The sequence below is a fragment of the Siphateles boraxobius genome, unplaced genomic scaffold (genome assembly GCF_051911475.1).
Source record: "Siphateles boraxobius isolate OS27281-9 unplaced genomic scaffold, OSU_SipBor_1 151, whole genome shotgun sequence".
NCBI classification, from domain to species: domain Eukaryota; kingdom Metazoa; phylum Chordata; class Actinopteri; order Cypriniformes; family Leuciscidae; genus Siphateles; species Siphateles boraxobius.
In genome coordinates, this window is record NW_027508757.1 from 50,001 (window position 1) to 72,342 (window position 22,342).

The following is a 22,342-nucleotide window of genomic DNA, read 5'->3' on the forward strand; positions in this document are numbered from 1 at the left end:
AGACACACACACACTCTCACACACAAACTACCCAGCAAGCAATTTTGCGTTTAAAAGACGTCTAATAGTAGTTAATAGACGTCTAAACCAGAGCCCAGGAATAGACCAGTCATCAATTACATAAAGAAATGAAACCAAACACCTTGTAATCACTGTTGACTTTGCTTACATGATGGAATATCACACACCTCGCAAGTTATTTCGGCAAAAACAACATGTAACCAAATTCAAGGTTATTATGACTAGAAGTGTGTTACTCTTAGCCGGACTATACCGGGTCTATAGTTAATCTATACGGTGAAATGACGGCTATTGCTTTCTGGGTACAGGCTGGTACTGATCATGTCCACTTCACAGTTTTCAGTCTTTACATCACAAAATCATTGTAACGAGGGGTGACGTTTTGAGATCTTCAATACTAATAAATATAAAAAAGAATTTAGAAACAGTTCTGATCTGTCTCATATATATATATACGAATCAAGACACAATATTACCAATTATTTCTTTATATTATTTTTTTAATCAAAATTTACTGCAAGTCTCTGCAAATACTGTATGTACATATTGTACAGTCAGGCCAAAAAAGACATCGGATCTCATTCGCTAAGCACATGAACACACATTTTCTGTCTACATATATAGTATTTAAAGTAGTATAATAATAATAAATATATGTATAAATGTATGCTTTAATGAGATACATATATATTTAAAGTATTATTTAAATTATATAAATATTTTATGTTAAAATTTAAATGTTATTATATTTTAAATTAATAAATATTATACATAAAATATGTGTATAATATTTAAATTATTATAATACATATTTAAAATATATTTGTGTGTACACTGTTTTATAAAATCTGTAATTTTACAGTAGTTTTGCCATTTATTTTACAGATTTTTGCTGTATTTTTGAAATATAGGAAAATATTAATAAAATTACTGAATTTACATGTCTAATGTAAAATAACATGAAAAACCTGTAACTGTGAATAACCAAAAAAAAAAAAATTAATACATACATATAATTTCTATTTATTTATTTTTTATTTTATTTTATTTAGTCGCAAGTGTCGATCAAGTTTGTTCAAGTTCATGCATTGTTAGAATTCATAAAATAATTTTTTTTATTCCATGAAAGAAAGTCTTAAAAAGAAAGAATTTAAATTTTTTTATTCCATAAATTTATGGATTTTAACAATGCATGAACGCGAACAAACTTGAACGACACTTGCGACAGTTGACGAGTCAGCGCTGCATCATCATGAAAGTTTAAACATTGATAAATAGCGAGTATCCCAGTAAACATATTAGATTATGACTTAAATGAACAGTTGAGAAAGTAAACGCATGTGAAACAGTATCAGTATATTAGATCAGTGCGTTCGCTCTTAAAGTGACAGCAGCCTAATATTCCAGCTGCTATCTCTGTTTTTAATTTGAATCATATATATATATATATATATATATATATATATATTACACATGCACACATGTCTGTATAAAAAGGACCAGTGTAATTTGCCCAAGGTCCTCGTTGACGGATGCTGTGTGTGTGTGTGTGTGTGCAGGTCGTTCGGGGCAGGCCGTCGCCGTCAGGGCGAAAGTCTTCGGCTTTAACGTGATCTTCTACGACCCGTACCTGCAGGACGGGCTGGAGCGATCGCTGGGCGTTCAGCGGGTTTACACACTTCAGGACCTGCTTTACCAGAGCGACTGTGTGTCGCTGCACTGCAACCTGAACGAACATAACCATCACCTCATCAATGACTTCACCATTAAACAGGTTCCACTTCTGTACAATATAATAACAGCACAACACAGTCGCAGGAATGTTCGAGTCTTGAATGGATTGTTCTTTTAAGCTGGTAGTCGTTCAAGGTGGTTCACAGAATCAAAAAGAACCGAACTGAATGAATCGCTTCTAACTGATGGATGGATGATTCAGCTGAGGGCGCCATCTTCTGGCGAGACACAGGAAATTAATTTGCGGTGACCGTCAGTGCATTATGGGAATTCTCTAGCCGTTGAGCGTACATTGGTTGGACACTCGTTATTGCAGTGCATTTTTGGGGTTGACTAAGTGCCCTCGATAATGTCCACTATGGTTTTGGACACCACTACAAATGGCTGTCTCCCATAGACTGTAAAAACATATGGGTGTAGTGTGTGTGACGTCACTCGTAGTGTTTCTGAAGAGCATTTTTGAAGCCCAAAGTGGGCGGAGCCGGCCGTCGCCATCTTGGCGTCACTCCCGGATAAACGAACATGTGCAGCGAGGCGGATTAGCTGAGGTGACGTGATGCTAACAGACAGCAGACAAACGGCTAGCAGTGACATCAGTGGTAATCCACCTGTCACTCAAGTGGCCACGCCCTTAATTATGCACAACTTTAAGACTTAATATAATTTAAACGGATGAGTTATATAGAAATTTACTCCCCTCACAGTCGCCATGAAGGGCTAAATTAGTGATATCGGCCAAAAACACTTTTTGCACCAGACTGTAAACATGTTTTTTTCTGCTGTAAAGTTGGGGATTTTAACATGCGGGTCTGTGGGATTCAGTCCAGAGGCGATTTCTTTAAGACTGCAAGGGAAGCTCAGCTTCCCCTGTATAATGTCAAAAAAATAATGGTCAAATATGTACTATTGTGTTAATATTTAACTGACTAAAAATGCGTTAGAACAAGTTAATCTCGAAGACGAGTTCGTTCTGAATCAGCAACGTATAGCAGGTCGGCTGACTCGATTTCCTTCTCATACAGTCTCGTAGCATCACAGTGCATTTCTCTATATTCTCAAAAGACAAACTGCTGCAAACCATTTCTTGATATTTGTGTGCGAAATTGCCAATTTTCATTTATATATTTCACAGTTACACACCACATCCCTTGTTTGAGTTTTAACGAGTTTAATAAAAATTTTTTGATCGTCATTCATTCATTCATTCATTCATATAGTAAGCAAGGCTAGCGTGGGTGAAACTGCACACGATGTCAGACAGTGCTAATATTGTCGAGCTGATTTTGGCGAAGTCATTTGAAAGTCTTCCTTACGAGGAAAAGCTTAAAATTAAACAGAAGGGCAGATCAACACCTAAGATTGATTTAGTGCAAAAAATAGGGAAAAATAACAGGTCCTTTCAGCTCTCCTGTATGACAAAATTAGCTGGCTGACTGGAAGTGCTGTGACAAATAAAATGTACTGCTGGCCATGCCTCTTAATGAAACCATCTCACGGATGTGTTGTTTGGTCAAAGGTGGGGTTTGAAGATCTGTCTAACTTTGACAGGGCATATAAAAGACATGAAAAGAGCCGTGAACATGTGAGTGCATGTGCAAGATTAAGTTGCATGGGCAGGATCAGGGTTGAGCATGCAATCAATAAAGGTGCTGGCATTCAAGTGGCTAAACATAATGAAACAGTAAAAAAAAAACAGGGCCTTCCTAAACCGCCTTATTGATGTGACATCCTTGCTTGGCCGGCAGGAGCTGTCATTTAGGGGACATGATGAGAGTAGTGAATCATCCAGCAAGGGGAATTACAGGGAGTTCACAGAAACATTAGCTAAATATGACTCTGTCCTGTCCACACAATTTGAGTGCTCAACTGTGTTTTCTGGTATGTCCCATACTATTCAAAATGACTTGATCTCTGCTCTTGCAGCCACCGTTTCTGATCAGATCAGAGATGAAATTCAGGATGCTCCCTTTTTTGGATGGCATGTGGATGAAACAACTGATATATCCTGTCGTGCCCAACTCTCTGTCATTGTTCGCTATGTGGATAGTGCAGGTAAAATCAGGAGCGCTTTATTGGATTTTTTGGTGTTTCTGAGGGGCGAGATGCTCAGTCCGTTTTTGATGTATTAAATGAGAACATGCAGGGCTACAATTTTAAGGATAAGCTTGTGGCACAGACCTATGATGGAGCTGCTGTCATGGCTTCAGCTCTCAATGGTCTGCAGGCCAAAGTGAAAGCAATAGCCCCCAGTGCAATGTTTGTGCATTGCTATGCACACAGACTGAATCTGGTGCTGTCACACGGGGCTAATGCTTGCCTGAGTGCATCACTCTCTGGGTTTGCCACATTTTTTTCAAGATCCACAAAGAGGACGTCTTTTCTGGAGTCTGCAGGCTGTTCAAGGTTGCCCAGAAACGCTCCTACTCGATGGAATTTCACATCACGGATAGTGAGCACTGTGGCAAACAACTATTATGGCCTCCTGCAGACATTTGATAACATCATTGCAGATACGACAATGGATGATGATACACTGGATTGTGCCAAAGATGAGGGAACTGGAGGATTTTGAGTTTGTGTTCATGTTGTACACATATGAACTAGGGCTGTCACTTTACGTTCGAAAATCGATAGCACAATCGATCGGATCAACCAACACAAGTTTCGAAAACGAAAATAGGGAATCGATTTTAACTGCCTTTTTTTTTTTTTTTACCAAAAATGTGTTTTAGTTTGACAGATCAATACAGTGCACAGAACATGTAGGATGTTGGGAAATAACAATGTCTTTTCTGTTAACCAAATGCTTTTTAATATTCGCTATTGCTTCAGTGCAAGACAAGTGAACAAGCGCGTTGTTACCGTTACTTGTTGCTTAGTGACGTGTGTGTTTTCAAGCAAGGCAGAAATGCGCAGATTCTGCGCAATACGCTGTATTTAATATATCATGAGGACTCACGAGTTGCGTATTTGCGCTAAATCCACGCAGATTTGGCTTACACGAACTTCCCCAGCAAAGTGAGTAAACATAGAAACACGCAAAATTGGCTCGTGATATGACAGCGTTACCCGCCAAAGTTCATTTTTATCCGAATTTGGCGTGTGTCCATTTCAATCCTTGAATGTTGCACTCCTGTTTGTCACCTTGCAAAAAACTTCACGCCAATAAATCATCAGAAATATTGCTGACTTGTGCGCGTCTCAAGCGCCCTCCTTACATTCGTCCTAATGCCTGTTAGTTGTCCGTGGATTTGTCAATATTTGCTGTTGAAAATGGAAACGTCTTTAGACATGGAAAAATCGATTTTACAATCGATTCAATGAACACATATGTCTCAAAAATCGAACAGGATTTTTTCGCAAAAGTGACAGCCCTAATATGAACAAATCTTCTCTGAGACTGTTGTGATCTTTGACATTGTTCAGCAGAGGGCGATGGATGTTCTCTACTGCAAGAAAATAATTGAGTCTCTTCTTGCATTTATGCCAAAACAGCAGATTTCACATCAGACCCACGAGATGAGCCCATGAGAAAGCGCCATCTGACCCAATTGCATGAGCCCCAAGAGCGCTACAGAAATCTGTACATGGCGACCCTTGATAACATCTCGGAGCAGATTCCTCGACACTTTTCAAATTTGGAAAGTATGCTCTTCTTAGAATTAGTCAATCCAGGGAAATTTGATGACATGAGGCAAGTATTTCCAGAGGAGCCCTTCCAAAGTGTCCTGAAAAGTTATGGCCATCACTTTGATTCAGGGAGACTGAGGTCTGAACTTCAGATCAGGACTTGCAGGTAAACAGGGGAAAGCTGTGTGATTGCTTGGTGTTCCTTAAAAACATGGAGTTGGACAGTGCAATGCCTCAGCTTTACAAACTGTTCTCATTAGTGGCAACAATTGGAGCTACATCTGCAGGTGTAGAGAGGAGCTTCTCCTGTTTAAAGCGGCTCCAGTCCTACACCCGTAACACAATGGGCCAAGGCCGTTTAAGCAGCCTAGCTCTGTCACTGGAAAAGACGCCTAGTTGGTACGACAGGGTCACAGAGCATTTTCTTGAAAGGAACGCAGGGCAAATTTTACGTTTAAATAAATGGACAATTCTATGATGTAGGCCGAAAATGAGCTTCCCCTCTTTGAGAGACCAGCAGCCGCCACTGATTGAGTCTCAGTCTGACTCTAGTGGCCAGTGGATGAACTGCAGTTTCAGTCACTTCAGTGTCAGATTCAAGAGAGAGACGGGAAGGTTGCCGCTTGCTGTCTGCTCAGTGCACTATTTAAGGGTATAGGAGGTGATTTCGGACACAGCCTTCATCTCACATTATCAAACGTAAAGTAAAGTTCAATTCAGTTTGATTCTGTGAACCAGCTCGAGTGGCTAGAGATGATTCTTTAAAGGGGTTATATAATCCCATTTTTGTACAAGTTAATATAAATCTTTAGGGTCTAATATGATGGTTGTGTACAGGCACTACCAACACACATTTAAGTACAATCAACTTGTAAAAGTGCATGTACCATTTTATGACCCATTTAAGGAATCAGTAACCGGTGATCTGCTACCGCCTCCCTCTGGAGAAACGGGATCATTACACCCACCTGAGTCTGTGTGTGTGTGTGTGTGTGTGTGTGTGATGGGCAGGTTTAGGGTTCTGGTTAGTGTGTGTGTGTGTGTGTGTGTGTGTGTGTGATGGGCAGGTTTAGGGGTCTGGTTAGTGTGTGTGTGTGTGTGTGATGGGCAGGTTTAGGGTTCTGGTTAGTGTGTGTGTGTGTGTGTGTGTGTGTGTGTGTGTGTGTGTGATGGGCAGGTTTAGGGTCCTGGTTAGTGTGTGTGTGTGTGTGTGTGTGTGTGTGTGTGTGTGTGTGTGTGTGTGTGTGTGTGTGTGTGTGTGTGTGTGCGTGTGTGTGGTGTGATGGGTAGGTTTAGGGTTCTGGTTAATGTGTGTGTGTGTGTGTGTGTGTGTGTGCGTGTGTGTGTGTGCGTGTGATGGGCAGGTTTAGGGTTCTGGTTAATGTGTGTGTGTGTGTGTGTGTGTGTGTGTGTGTTTAGGGTTCTGGTTAATGTGTGTGTGTGTGTGTGTGTGTGTGTGTGTGTGTGTGTGTGTGTGTTTAGGGTTCTGGTTAATGTGTGTGTGTGTGTGTGTGTGTGTGTGTGTGTGTGTGTGTGTGTGTGTGTGTGTGTGTGTGTGTGTGTGTGTGTGTGTGTGTGTGTGTGTGTGTGTGTGTGTGTGTGTGTGTGTTTAGGGTTCTGGTTAATGTGTGTGTGTGATGGGTAGGTTTAGGGTTCTGGTTAAAGTGTGTGTGCGTGTGCGTGTGTGCGTGTGTGTGTGTGTGTGTGTGTGTGTGTGTGTGTGTGTGTGTGTGTGTGTGTGTGTGTGTGTGTGTGTGTGTGTGATGGGTAGGTTTAGGGGTAGGGTTAGTGTAAAGCGATATAATATGCAGTTTGTACAGTATAAAAACCATTACGTCTATTGAATGTCCCCATTTAGATAGCTAAGTAAACGTGTGTGTGTGTGTGTGTGTGTGTGTGTGTGTGTGTGTTAGATGCGTCAGGGAGCGTTCCTGGTGAACACGGCGCGAGGAGGTCTGGTGGATGAGAAAGCTCTCTCTCAGGCGCTGAAGGAGGGCAGGATTCGTGGAGCGGCTCTCGATGTTCACGAGACCGAACCCTTCAGGTCTTACAATCATCTCAACTTACACTAGAAAATCCTCTGTACAAGAATGTGCACTTTTGTGGCGGGAATAATGATTTTTTTGTTTGTGTTAATGCTTTAATTAAAAGTAAGTGGACTATTTATTTTGGACTATATATTTAACAATAATTGACATAGTTACGTCACTGGTGTCCCTTGCCAGTGTTATTTTATTAGTGTTCTTTTAATACTGTTATAGTATTATTGTAATATTTTAAATTTATCTTTTTTATTTGAATATTCTGTATATTGTTCTATGTATTGTTGTTAGCTAATAATTAATTAGCTTTAATTTATTTTGACCAAAAGTGACAGTAAAGACATTTATAATGTTACAAAAGATTATATTTAAAATACATGCTGCTCTTTTAAACTCTCTATTCATCAAAGAATCCTGAAAAATCTAAAAAAGTATCACAGTTTCCACTAAAATATGTTTAACGTTGATAATAATCATAAATGTTTACCATATAATCATAAATCATCATATTATAGTGATTTCTGAAGGATCATGTGACACTGAAGACTGGAGTAATGATGCTGAAAATTCAGCTTTGATCACAGGAATAAATTACACTTTACTATATATTCACGTAGAAAACAGCTGATTTACCTTACAATAATATTTCACTATTTTTACTGTATTTTGCATCAAATGAACGCAGAAAACCTAAAAAATCTTAATGATTTCAAACTCATTTTTTGGTTTATTTACACCAGAGAATCTGTGAGATTTTTTTCTGTGGCAATTTTTGTTGTGACAGAAAGACACAAATGCACAGAGCAGATTTCATTTATGTTGCACTGATTTCTTAAATGATTTCTAACAAAGTCTATTGTGTGTGTGTGTGTGTGTGTGTGTGTGTGTGTGTGTGTGTGTGTGTGCGTGTGCGTGTGTGCGCGCGTGTGTGTGTGCGTGTCTGTGTGCGTGTGCGTGTGTGTGTGTGCGTGTCTGTGTGCGTGTGTAGTTTCTCGCAGGGTCCTTTGAAAGACGCCCCTAATCTAATCTGTACGCCACACACAGCCTGGTACAGCGAGCAAGCGTCTCTAGAGATGAGAGAGGCCGCAGCGACAGAGATACGCAGAGCCATCACAGGTGTGCAATACACATCTATACAACATATAAATCAGTCCAACTAACTCTCACAGGTGTGCAACACACACCTATACAACATATAAATCAGTCCATCTCTCACAGGTGTGCAACACACACCTATACAACATATAAATCAGTCCATCTCTCACAGGTGTGCAACACACACCTATACAACATATAAATCAGTCCATCTCTCACAGGTGTGCAACACACACCTATACAACATATAAATCAGTCCATCTCTCACAGGTGTGCAACACACACCTATACAACATATAAATCAGTCCAACTCTCACAGGTGTGCAACACACACCTATACAACATATAAATCAGTCCATCTCTCACAGGTGTGCAACACACACCTATACAACATATAAATCAGTCCAACTCTCACAGGTGTGCAACACACACCTATACAACATATAAATCAGTCCATCTCTCACAGGTGTGCAACACACACCTATACAACATATAAATCAGTCCATCTCTCACAGGTGTGCAACACACACCTATACAACATATAAATCAGTCCAACTAACTCTCACAGGTGTGCAACACACATCTATACAACATATAAATCAGTCCAACTAACTCTCACAGGTGTGCAACACACACCTATACAACATATAAATCAGTCCATCTCTCACAGGTGTGCAACACACATCTATACAACATATAAATCAGTCCATCTCTCACAGGTGTGCAACACACATCTATACAACATATAAATCAGTCCAACTAACTCTCACAGGTGTGCAACACACACCTATACAACATATAAATCAGTCCATCTCTCACAGGTGTGCAACACACACCTATACAACATATAAATCAGTCCAACTCTCACAGGTGTGCAACACACACCTATACAACATATAAATCAGTCCATCTCTCACAGGTGTGCAACACACATCTATACAACATATAAATCAGTCCATCTCTCACAGGTGTGCAACACACATCTATACAACATATAAATCAGTCCAACTAACTCTCACAGGTGTGCAACACACACCTATACAACATATAAATCAGTCCATCTCTCACAGGTGTGCAACACACACCTATACAACATATAAATCAGTCCAACTCTCACAGGTGTGCAACACACACCTATACAACATATAAATCAGTCCATCTCTCACAGGTGTGCAACACACATCTATACAACATATAAATCAGTCCATCTCTCACAGGTTTGCAACACACACCTATACAACATATAAATCAGTCCATCTAACTCTCACAGGTGTGCAACACACACCTATACAACATATAAATCAGTCCATCTCTCACAGGTGTGCAACACACATCTATACAACATATAAATCAGTCCATCTAACTCTCACAGGTGTGCAACACACATCTATACAACATATAAATCAGTCCATCTCTCACAGGTGTGCAACACACACCTATACAACATATAAATCAGTCCATCTCTCACAGGTGTGCAACACACACCTATACAACATATAAATCAGTCCAACTAACTCTCACAGGTGTGCAACACACATCTATACAACATATAAATCAGTCCAACTAACTCTCACAGGTGTGCAACACACACCTATACAACATATAAATCAGTCCATCTCTCACAGGTATGCAACACACACCTATACAACATATAAATCAGTCCATCTCTCACAGGTGTGCAACACACACCTATACAACATATAAATCAGTCCATCTCTCACAGGTGTGCAACACACACCTATACAACATATAAATCAGTCCATCTCTCACAGGTGTGCAACACACACCTATACAACATATAAATCAGTCCATCTCTCACAGGTGTGCAACACACACCTATACAACATATAAATCAGTCCATCTCTCACAGGTGTGCAACACACACCTATACAACATATAAATCAGTCCATCTCTCACAGGTGTGCAACACACACCTATACAACATATAAATCAGTCCAACTCTCACAGGTGTGCAACACACACCTATACAACATATAAATCAGTCCATCTCTCACGGGTGTGCAACACACACCTATACAACATATAAATCAGTCCATCTCTCACAGGTGTGCAACACACACCTATACAACATATAAATCAGTCCAACTCTCACAGGTGTGCAACACACACCTATACAACATATAAATCAGTCCAACTCTCACAGGTGTGCAACACACACCTATACAACATATAAATCAGTCCATCTCTCACAGGTGTGCAACACACACCTATACAACATATAAATCAGTCCATCTCTCACAGGTGTGCAACACACACCTATACAACATATAAATCAGTCCATCTCTCACAGGTGTGCAACACACACCTATACAACATATAAATCAGTCCAACTAACTCTCACAGGTGTGCAACACACATCTATACAACATATAAATCAGTCCAACTAACTCTCACAGGTGTGAAACACACATCTATACAACATATAAATCAGTCCATCTCTCACAGGTGTGCAACACACACCTATACAACATATAAATCAGTCCATCTAACTCTCACAGGTGTGCAACACACACCTATACAACATATAAATCAGTCCATCTCTCACAGGTGTGCAACACACATCTATACAACATATAAATCAGTCCAACTAACTCTCACAGGTGTGAAACACACATCTATACAACATATAAATCAGTCCATCTCTCACAGGTGTGCAACACACATCTATACAACATATAAATCAGTCCATCTCTCACAGGTGTGCAACACACACCTATACAACATATAAATCAGTCCAACTAACTCTCACAGGTGTGCAACACACACCTATACAACATATAAATCAGTCCATCTCTCACAGGTGTGCAACACACACCTATACAACATATAAATCAGTCCAACTCTCACAGGTGTGCAACACACACCTATACAACATATAAATCAGTCCATCTCTCACAGGTGTGCAACACACACCTATACAACATATAAATCAGTCCATCTCTCACAGGTGTGCAACACACACCTATACAACATATAAATCAGTCCATCTCTCACAGGTGTGCAACACACACCTATACAACATATAAATCAGTCCTACTAACTCTCACAGGTGTGCAACACACATCTATACAACATATAAATCAGTCCAACTAACTCTCACAGGTGTGCAACACACATCTATACAACATATAAATCAGTCCATCTAACTCTCACAGGTGTGAAACACACATCTATACAACATATATATCAGTCCATCTCTCATAAATCAGCTTTCACACATAAATCAGTCCCATAGATTAATCAGCTGATTTTAATTGCTATGTTGGAATTGCAAAATTCTAATATTGCATAAAACATTTGCGAATAAAGGAGTGTTTCCATCTCAAGTGTTCAAGAGAACAAAATCATCACAAAATATTATCCACCTCAATTAAGTGTTTTTTTTCTGCAAATTTTTTTTTAATGTGATTTTGCTAAATTTGCATTAGAATAGATGGATGGAAACGTAGTACTGATATATATTGTATGACAGTTTTTCACACACACACACACACACACACACACACACACACACACACACACACACACACACACACACACACACACACACACACACACACACACACACAAACAAACACACACATTGTTTCATAGTAGCTTTACATCAAATCATGATGTTAATGTTAATAATATCTCCATGCCTTATAGTCGCATTTATCAGATTAGAGCTGGACGATTATATAGCTTATTTATTGCAAATGAAAGGTTACAGACATTAACAGTGAGAAAAATAAAAAATAAAACAAGGGGGGATATACTGACATCATAAGAGATTATTAGAATTATTATTTTCTCAATATGAAAAATTAAAGGTTCCTTACAGACTCAATGATATAATATGTTTTTGAAACCTTTGAGGTTGAAAGGTTTTTACATTTTCTTAAAGGAAGTAAAAAGGGACTTTATATCAGAGGAGAGAACTTTCTAAAATCAGGATTACATTGATTGGCTCAGGCTTTGTGGAGATGAAATTTACCCAGAAGACAAAGTAATAATACAGTATAATATATTTACATTTTGAGAAGGAAACAGAGTTGAGGTGTGATGATTTGCTCGAGCTCTGGAGATTTAAACCGGTCTCTGTGTGTCAGGTCGTATTCCAGACAGTCTGAGGAACTGCGTTAATAAGGAGTTCTTCGTGTCCTCCGGTTCCTGGGGATTGATGGAGCAACAGGTTCATCCTGAGCTCAACGGCGCCACATACAGGTACGACACACACACACACACACACACACACACACACACACACACACACACACACACACATCTGCAGTCATTAACCCTCATCCAGCACGTATGATGTATGTTTGTGTTTTACCACAGTCACCATAACATGATCATCATGAATAATTAACGCTTAAAACCCTGTAAGCTCCACCCCTAAAGAGTCACATGACATGAGTTTAACTCTGAGCCCCGCCCCATCTGCTTCTCTCATGCAGCCACGTCAACCAATCACTGCACGCCATCACGACTGGCTCCGCCCCCCAAGACAAAATCAATGCCTAAACCAAGAGCAGGTAAACATTCTCTTTCTCTCTCTCTCTCTCTCTCTCTTAATCCCCCTCTCTCTCCCTCTCTCTCTCTCTCCTGCTGTCCATCTCAAGCCCTCTCTCAGCGTTTAGTTGAATAGATACAGTGTGTTTCTGCTCTCATAACGCTTTATGCCAGAAACATACTCTACACGTTCATAGGAAGCTCAGAACTTCATGCAGTTCATTTACATTTGTTCCTTTAACAGACACTTTTATCCATGCAACCTGACATACACTAGTATAAACTTATGGAGCTTGTTTCCGCCACAGAATGAAAAATAAAAAAGGTCGCAATTGACCTTAGTTTACATCTCGCAATTCTGACTTTATTTTTCAGAATTGCGAGATATAAAGTCAGAATTGTGTGAAATATAGTCGCAATTGATTGATATAAAGTCGCAATTGCGTGATATAAAATCAGAATTGATTGATATAAAGTCAGAATTGATTGATATAAAGTCGCAATTGCGTGTTGTAAAGTCAGAATTATCAGATATAAACTCGCAATTGTGAGAAATATACTTGAAATTCTGACTTTTTCTCTCAGAATTGCATGTTTATATCTCGCAATTATGACTTTATAATATGCAATTGCGTGATATAAAGTCAGAATTGTTGTGAGATATAAACTATTCTGAGGGGGGAAAAAGTCAGTCTTTTTTTTCAATGGAATTGGACTTTACAACTCACAATTGTGAGTTTATATCACGCATATTTTCTCAGAATTGTGCAAAATAAAGTCGGAATTGCGAGAAAAAAAGTCAGAATTGTTAGTTTTTTCTCTCGCAATTTTGACTTTGTCTCGCAATTCTAACTTTATATCACGCAATTCCGACTTTATATCTCGAAATTCGAACTTTATATCACACAATTCTGACTTTATATCTCGCAATTCTGACTTTATATCACGCAATTCCGACTTTATATCTCGCAATTCCAACTTTACATCGCACAATTCTGACTTTATATCACACAATTCTGACATTATATCTCGCAATTCTGACTTTATATCTCTCAATTCTGACTTTATATTTCGCAATTCTAACTTTATATCACGCAATTCCGACTTTATATCTCGAAATTCGAACTTTATAACACACAATTCTGACTTTATATCTCGCAATTCTGACTTTATATCACGCAATTCCAACTTTACATCGCACAATTCTGACTTTATATCACACAATTCTGACATTATATCTCGCAATTCTGACTTTATATCTCGCAATTGTGACTTTATATCTCGCAATTCTAACTTTATATCACGCAATTCCGACTTTATATCTCGCAATTCCAACTTTACATCGCACAATTCTGACTTTATATCACACAATTCTGACATTATATCTCGCAATTCTGACTTTATATCTCGCAATTCTGACTTTATATCTCGCAATTCTGACTTTATATCACACAATTCTGACTTTATATCTCGCAATTCTGACTTGATATCTCACAATTCTGACTTTATATCTCACAATTCTGACTTTATATCTCACAATTCTGACATTATATCTCGCAATTCTGACTTTATATCTCGCAATTCTGACTTTATATCTCGCAATTCTGACTTGATATCTCGCAATTCTGACTTTATATCTCACAATTCTGACTTTATATCTCACAATTCTGACTTTATATCTCGCAATTCTGACTTTATATCTCGCAATTCTGACTTGATATCTCACAATTCTGACTTGATATCTCACAATTCTGACTTTATATCTCACAATTCTGACTTTATATCTCGCAATTCTGACTTTATATCTCGCAATTCTGACTTTATATCTCGCAATTCTGACTTGATATCTCACAATTCTGACTTTATATCTCACAATTCTGACTTTATATCTCACAATTCTGACTTTATATCTCGCAATTCTGACTTTATATCTCGCAATTCTGACTTTATATCTCTCAATTCTGACTTGATATCTCACAATTCTGACTTTATATCTCACAATTCTGACTTTATATCTCGCAATTCTGACTTTATATCTCGCAATTCTGACTTGATATCTCGCAATTCTGACTTGATATCTCGCAATTCTGACTTTATATCTCGCAATTCTGACTTTATATCTCGCAATTCTGACTTTATATCTCGCAATTCTGACTTGATATCTCGCAATTCTGACTTTATATCTCGCAATTCTGACTTGATATCTCGCAATTCTGACTTTATATCTCGCAATTCTGACTTTATATCTCGCAATTCTGACTTTATATCTCGCAATTCTGACTTGATATCTCGCAATTCTGACTTTATATCTCGCAATTCTGACTTTATATCTCGCAATTCTGACTTTATATCACACAATTCTGACATTATATCTCGCAATTCTGACTTTATATCTCGCAATTCTGACTTTATATCTCGCAATTCTGACTTTATATCACACAATTCTGACTTTATATCTCGCAATTCTGACTTGATATCTCACAATTCTGACTTTATATCTCACAATTCTGACTTTATATCACACAATTCTGACTTTATATCTCACAATTCTGACTTTATATCTCGTAATTCTGACTTTATATCTCACAATTCTGACTTTATATCTCGCAATTCTGACTTGATATCTCACAATTCTGACTTTATATCTCACAATTCTGACTTTACATCACACAATTCTGACTTTATATCTCACAATTCTGACTTTATATCTCGTAATTCTGACTTTATATCTCACAATTCTGACTTTATATCTCATAATTCTGACTTTATATCTCACAATTCTGACTTTATATCACACAATTCTGACTTTATATCACACAATTCTGACTTTATATCTCACAATTCTGACTTTACATCACACAATTCTGACTTTATATCTCGCAATTCTGACTTTATATCTCGCAATTCTGACTTTATATCTCGCAATTCTGACTTTATATCTCGCAATTCAGACTTTATATCACGCAATTCAGACTTTATATCACACAATTCTGACTTTATATCTCACAATTCTGACTTTATATCTCGCAATTCTGACTTTATATCTCACAATTCTGACTTTATATCTCGCAATTCTGACTTTATATCTCGCAATTCTGACTTTATATCTCACAATTCTGACTTTATATCTCGCAATTCAGACTTTATATCACACAATTCTGACTTTATATCTCACAATTCTGACTTTATATCTCGCAATTCTGACTTTATATCACACAATTCTGACTTTATATCTCGCAATTCTGACTTAATGTCTCGCAATTCTGAGAAATAAAGTCACAGTTATCTTTAATTTTTTTTTATTCTGTGGCGGAAACAAGCTTCCATATAAACTAGAATAGTGCACCAGCTAGAAATGAAGAAGAGAAGAGAAAGATACACAGATTTGTTTATCACCTTCTTGTATCAGGACTAATTCCATCCAAAGTTTTATTTTTATTTATTTGTCTTTCATCAGACACATTTGTTGCCATATTTCAAAATGTTAAGAAACACTATTCAGATATTATGTGTGTGAAATGAATCTGCAGCCTGTTGTTGAAGAGATTATTAATGACTAATGCTGTCAAAATGAAAGTTTTTTTTTAATATTTAACGTAGCATGTGACAATTAAATATACTGTCTGTCTTTATGTTGTTTCTATATTAATTTGCAGATTAATGCGGAATTATTACCATATAAATAAAAAACTTTAATGTTAGGTGTGAATTACAGAAAAATTAGGTTTATGTTGAATGAGGCATCATGCATTTACATTCATATTTAACAGATTAATAAATCTGACATCAGGCAAAGATAAGTTTGGGATCAAAACTATTAAAATATTTTTTTGTTAATTTAAATAAAGCTGAATCAAAGTAGAATATAAATATTGAACTGAACTGTCGAACTGAAGCCTAAGGACAATTTCAGTGTTATTGGACTCTAAATAGTATTAATGTATTAATTCCACAAATCTTTATCTGACATACAACTAGAAATATTTTATTTTATTTCAGCTTTTTCCCCTGACCCAACACTGTAAGATCCTGGCTGGCTGTTTCATGCTGATTCTAGTGCATGTTATATTTGTGTATGGTGACCAGTGCTGGGGGTTATGTAATCAGATTACTTTTTCCAAGTAACTAGTAAAGTAACACATTAATTTTAAATTTACAACAAAATATATCAGTTACTTTTTCAAATAATATTTAAACTTTTTTATTTATTGACTGGCAGTTCTGCTGTCCCCATGTTGAGAGATATCGTAAGTTCACAGGTATTGTGTTCGCTGTGTAAACATGACTGTTATTGTAGTTTTAGATTAAATGTGAGCAGCCATTTAAAAAAAAACAGATTTAGTATAACTCAAAATTAATAAAAAGTGAAATGCAATCTCAGAATATTACGCAAACCTGCAATAATTCAATTACACATATATACGTTATGTATTTAATCTCACTTTATTAACCAATGCCTTTGATGCTGACCTTCAGTGATCCACTTCAACATCACAATAAACAAAAATGACTTTAGATAAATATCACATTCGTGTTTTATTTTTAAAAATTGTTTTATTGCTGACGTTAAGTGTTGAACTTTCTTCTCTTAATCATATTCTTCTTCGGTCCAGAAAGGCTAAACAATCACGAACATAAATGGACAACTGTAAAGCAGATTTTCTCAATGTTTTGATTTTTTTTATTTGATTCCAGATTTTCAATAGTTGTATCTCGGCCAAATATTGTCCTATCCTAACAAACCATACATCAATGGACAGCTTATTTATTCAGCTTTCAGATGAAATCTCGTTTTTCCTCTCGCGCAGGTTCCCATCAGGATTGGTCGGAGCGTCAGCTGGGATCTTCCCGGCGGGTTTGGTGCCAGTGACCCATTCACTGCCCGCGGGGACCCAGCCGCCACAGACACCGTCCCCAAACCAGCGAGAGAGCAGAGAACACCTGACCGAGCAATAACATTAGCATGTCACACACAAACACACACACACACACACACACACACAGACTGCCCGCGGGGACCCAGCCGCCACAGACACACACACCGTCCCCAAACCAGCGAGAGAGCAGAGAACACCTAACCGAGCAATAGCATTAGCATCTCTCTCACACACACACACACACAAACTGCCCGCGGGGACCCAGCCGCCACAGACACCTTCCCCAAACCAGTGAGAGAGCAGAGAACACCTGACCGAGCAATAACATTAGCATCTCTCACACATACACACACACACACGCTGCCCGCGGGGACCCACCCGTCACAGACACACACACACACACACGCTGCCCGCGGGGACCCACCCGTCACACACACACACACACATACACATGCTGCCCGCGGGGACCCACCCGTCACAGACACACACACACACACACAGCATAACATAATAACATGACGGTTATTGTAGTCACAGACACACACACCGTCCCCAAACCACCCGCCACAGACACAAACACACTCACACGCACACACTGCCCGTGGGGAACCAGCCGTCACAGACACACACACACACACTGCCCGCAGGGACCCACCCGTCACAGACACACATACACACACTTACACACACACTGCCAGTGGGGAACCACCCGTCACAGACACACACACACACACTGCCCGCAGGGACCCACCCGTCACAGACACACATACACACACATACACACACACTGCCAGTGGGGAACCACCCGTCACAGACACACACACACACACACTGCCCGCAGGGACCCACCCGTCACAAACACACACACACACACACACACACACACACACTGCCAGTGGGGAACCACCCGTCACAGACACACACACACACACGCACACACTGCCCGTGGGGAACCAGCCGTCACAGACACACACACACACACTGCCCGCAGGGACCCACCCGTCACAGACACACATACACACACATACACACACACTGCCAGTGGGGAACCACCCGTCACAGACACACACACACACACACACACACACACACTGCCCGCAGGGACCCACCCGTCACAGACACACACACACACACACACACACACACACACACACACTGCCAGTGGGGAACCACCCGTCACAGACACACATACACACACATACACACACACTGCCAGTGGGGAACCACCCGTCACAGACACACACACACACACACTGCCCGCAGGGACCCACCCGTCACAGACACACACACACACACACACACACACTGCCAGTGGGGAACCACCCGTCACAGACACACACACACACACGCACACACTGCCCGTGGGGAACCAGCCGTCACAGACACACACACACACACTGCCCGCAGGGACCCACCCGTCACAGACACACATACACACACATACACACACACTGCCAGTGGGGAACCACCCGTCACAGACACACACACACACACACACACACACACTGCCCGCAGGGACCCACCCGTCACAGACACACACACACACACACACACACACACACACTGCCAGTGGGGAACCACCCGTCACAGACACACTCACACTCTCACACACACACACACACACACTGCCAGTGGGGAACCACCCGTCACAGACACACACACACACTGCCCACAGGGACCCACCCATCACAGACACACTCACACACACACACACACTGCCCGCGGAGACCCACCCGTCACAGACACACACACACACGCTGCCCACAGGGAACCACCCGTCACAGAAACACACACACACACACACACACTGCCCACGGGGAACCACCCGTCACAGACACACACACACACTGCCCACAGGGAACCACCCGTCACAGAAACACACACACACACTGCCCACAGGTAACCACCCGTCACAGACACACTCACACACACACACACTGCCCGCGGGGACCCACCCGTCACAGACACACACACACACACTGCCCACAGGGAACCACCCATCACAGACACACACAACACACACTGCCCGCGGGGACCCAACCGTCACAGACACACACAACACACACTGCCCGCGGGGACCCACCCGTCACAGACACACACAACACACACTGCCCGCGGGGACCCAACCGTCACAGACACACACAACACACACTGCCCGCGGGGACCCAACCGTCACAGACACACACAACACACACTGCCCGCGGGGACCCACCCGTCACAGACACACACACCATCCCCAAACCAGTGAGAGAGCAGAGAACACCTGACCGAGCAATAACATTAGCATCTCTCACACACACACACACACACACACACACACACACACACAGACTGTTAAGCCACGTAATAGGAACTTTACAGACTGAAATCTCCACCTCTTTACGTTTCTTTGTACTGTTTTGGAGGATGTTTTGGTCATGTGACTGCAGCACAGCGTCTCTGATTGGACAGACACTTTTACCTCCATAAACAGAAACACAATGGAGTTTGAATGGAGTTTGTTAGTTTGACGTGTTTCTTTTCACAATCTTGCCTGTTTCTTCCTCATCTCTTAAGTGTGAATCTTTTCATTTAAATAAATCAGGCAATAGGACGCGAGTCAAAGCCACGCCCACTGATCCATCCTTCAGGATGATTGACAGCTCAGCGCTCTGCTCTGATTGGTCTGGGCTCTCAGACTTTAGCCAAGGAGTGAAACACCAAAATATTTCTCACGTGTGTTTTGTGTATGTGTTCATCAAACTGTGACCTCTGTTAACGAACAGTTAATGAATCTCTCATTCTGGTTCAGAGTTCCAGCAGATGATGATGTTTAAATGAAGATCATTTCGTATTTTAAATTGTGTGTGTGTGTGTTTTCGGCCGCTGGTTCACATCGGCTTCGTTATGCTATAAACTCAGGAAAATCACAAGTTTTCTTTTTTCTCCTCCAAATCTCGTCAAGAATTGTTGCAAATGATCTGCATATTTTCTCTTTGCTGTTTTGCTCATGTTAGTATTTTTATAAAGTGATATCTCTTGATATGGCGTTTCAAGATGGAAAAACTTATAATAAAAAAAATAATATAAAGTGCAACTCCGGTAGGTTTGTATTAGATTGCCGTAGATCAGTGTTCCTGTGATCATAGTCCAGTGTGAATCTCTTTTATTGGGTTTCTCTATTGAGGAGTGTTTGTCAGAGAAAAGCGAGACCTGATTCTCTCTGAGCAAAAGTTGTTTGTTTTATTGTGATTATTTGTATTTGTTCCTTGTTCAAGGTGAACATTTAGCATCAGTACAGATCAAATAAAACATGCCGGTTCAAAACTGTTTCTGCTTTATAATTGTATTTTCTGACTGGTTGCATTAATGTTTTTAAGGGCTGTGAAACGATTAATCGCATCCAAAATAAGTTTGTTTACATAATAAATGTGTGTGTAGTGTGTAATTATTTCGTATATATAAATACACACATGCATGTATATATTTAAGAAAAATGTATTTATATATAAAATATTTATATATAAATATATATATAGTATACACATGCAAATATTTCTTAAATATATACAAGCATGTGTGTGTATTTATATATATAATAATTGTACACTACACACACATTTATTATGTAAACACAAACTTATTTTGGATGCGATTAATCGTTTCACAGCCCTAAATGTTGTAACGTTCACATTGACATTTTAATTGACTCTGATTTAGCAATCATAATCATAACCAATACTAATCAAGCAAATGGTACAAAAACGTGTTTGCTAATTGGGGTTTATTTAAAGGTACACGGTGTATTTTTGGTCCTCAAGCAGTTAAAAAACAAAACTGCATTTAGCAGAATAACATTGTTGTGGTTGTGCATGACTGCGGATGAACAGATAATGCTTTACAGTGAACTGTAAGAAAGATGCATATGTTTATCTGTTCAATAAAACAGCTTCCTCTCCTATCGAGTTAAAAACACGTCGCTTTTACAACGTTTAAAATCCCTCCGTTCTCCATAAAAGCTAAGCTGATGTTGATTCTTGTTTTATTACGAGCTCGGTCTCGTTCTCTTTTCTCTAGCACTCTCCTCTTTTCAGCGTTTGTTTAAAACGTGCGATTCTCTCACTCACACACACACACACACACACACACACACACACACACACACACACACACACACACACACACACACACACACACACACACACACACACACACACACACACACACACACACACACACACACACATCAGACAGCGGGAAAACAGCCGGTGCAACTTGACTCTGTTTACGGATATGAAGAGACACACAAGCACAAATATCCCGACCGGTCTAAAATATTAACACTTATAATAGGGTTTTGGAATAAGGATTCATGACATTTAAATAGAATAGAGTATCTTTCAAGTCCTTTATGTAATAATACCTGGAAATCAACAGACAGTGAGA

The 22,342-nt window shown here is 39.7% G+C and overlaps 2 protein-coding genes across 5 annotated transcripts in view; both read left to right on the forward strand.

The window, feature by feature from the left end:
• The window catches only part of ctbp2l (C-terminal binding protein 2, like), a 45,033-nt gene extending 23,807 nt beyond the window's left edge, over positions 1-21,226 (forward strand). For 3 of the 4 annotated variants that reach the window (XM_077230812.1, XM_077230811.1, XM_077230813.1), the window contains 6 exons: positions 1,581-1,795; positions 7,299-7,429; positions 8,416-8,543; positions 12,635-12,749; positions 12,986-13,063; positions 17,849-21,226. In XM_077230812.1, coding sequence (XP_077086927.1) covers positions 1,581-1,795; positions 7,299-7,429; positions 8,416-8,543; positions 12,635-12,749; positions 12,986-13,052 — 656 coding nt within the window. In that variant the 3' untranslated portion in view covers positions 13,053-13,063; positions 17,849-21,226. The remainder of the gene's footprint in view (positions 1-1,580; positions 1,796-7,298; positions 7,430-8,415; positions 8,544-12,634; positions 12,750-12,985; positions 13,064-17,848) is intronic. The other variant, XR_013204024.1, reaches the window with a different exon arrangement.
• LOC143738763 (uncharacterized) lies at positions 17,821-21,226 on the forward strand. Its single transcript, XM_077230807.1, has 3 exons — positions 17,821-17,895; positions 18,003-18,195; positions 18,998-21,226. The coding sequence occupies exons 1-3, from the start codon at positions 17,821-17,823 to the stop codon at positions 20,182-20,184; spliced, it is 1,455 nt and encodes a 484-aa protein (XP_077086922.1). The 3' UTR covers positions 20,185-21,226.
• Positions 21,227-22,342: the final 1,116 nt, after the last annotated feature.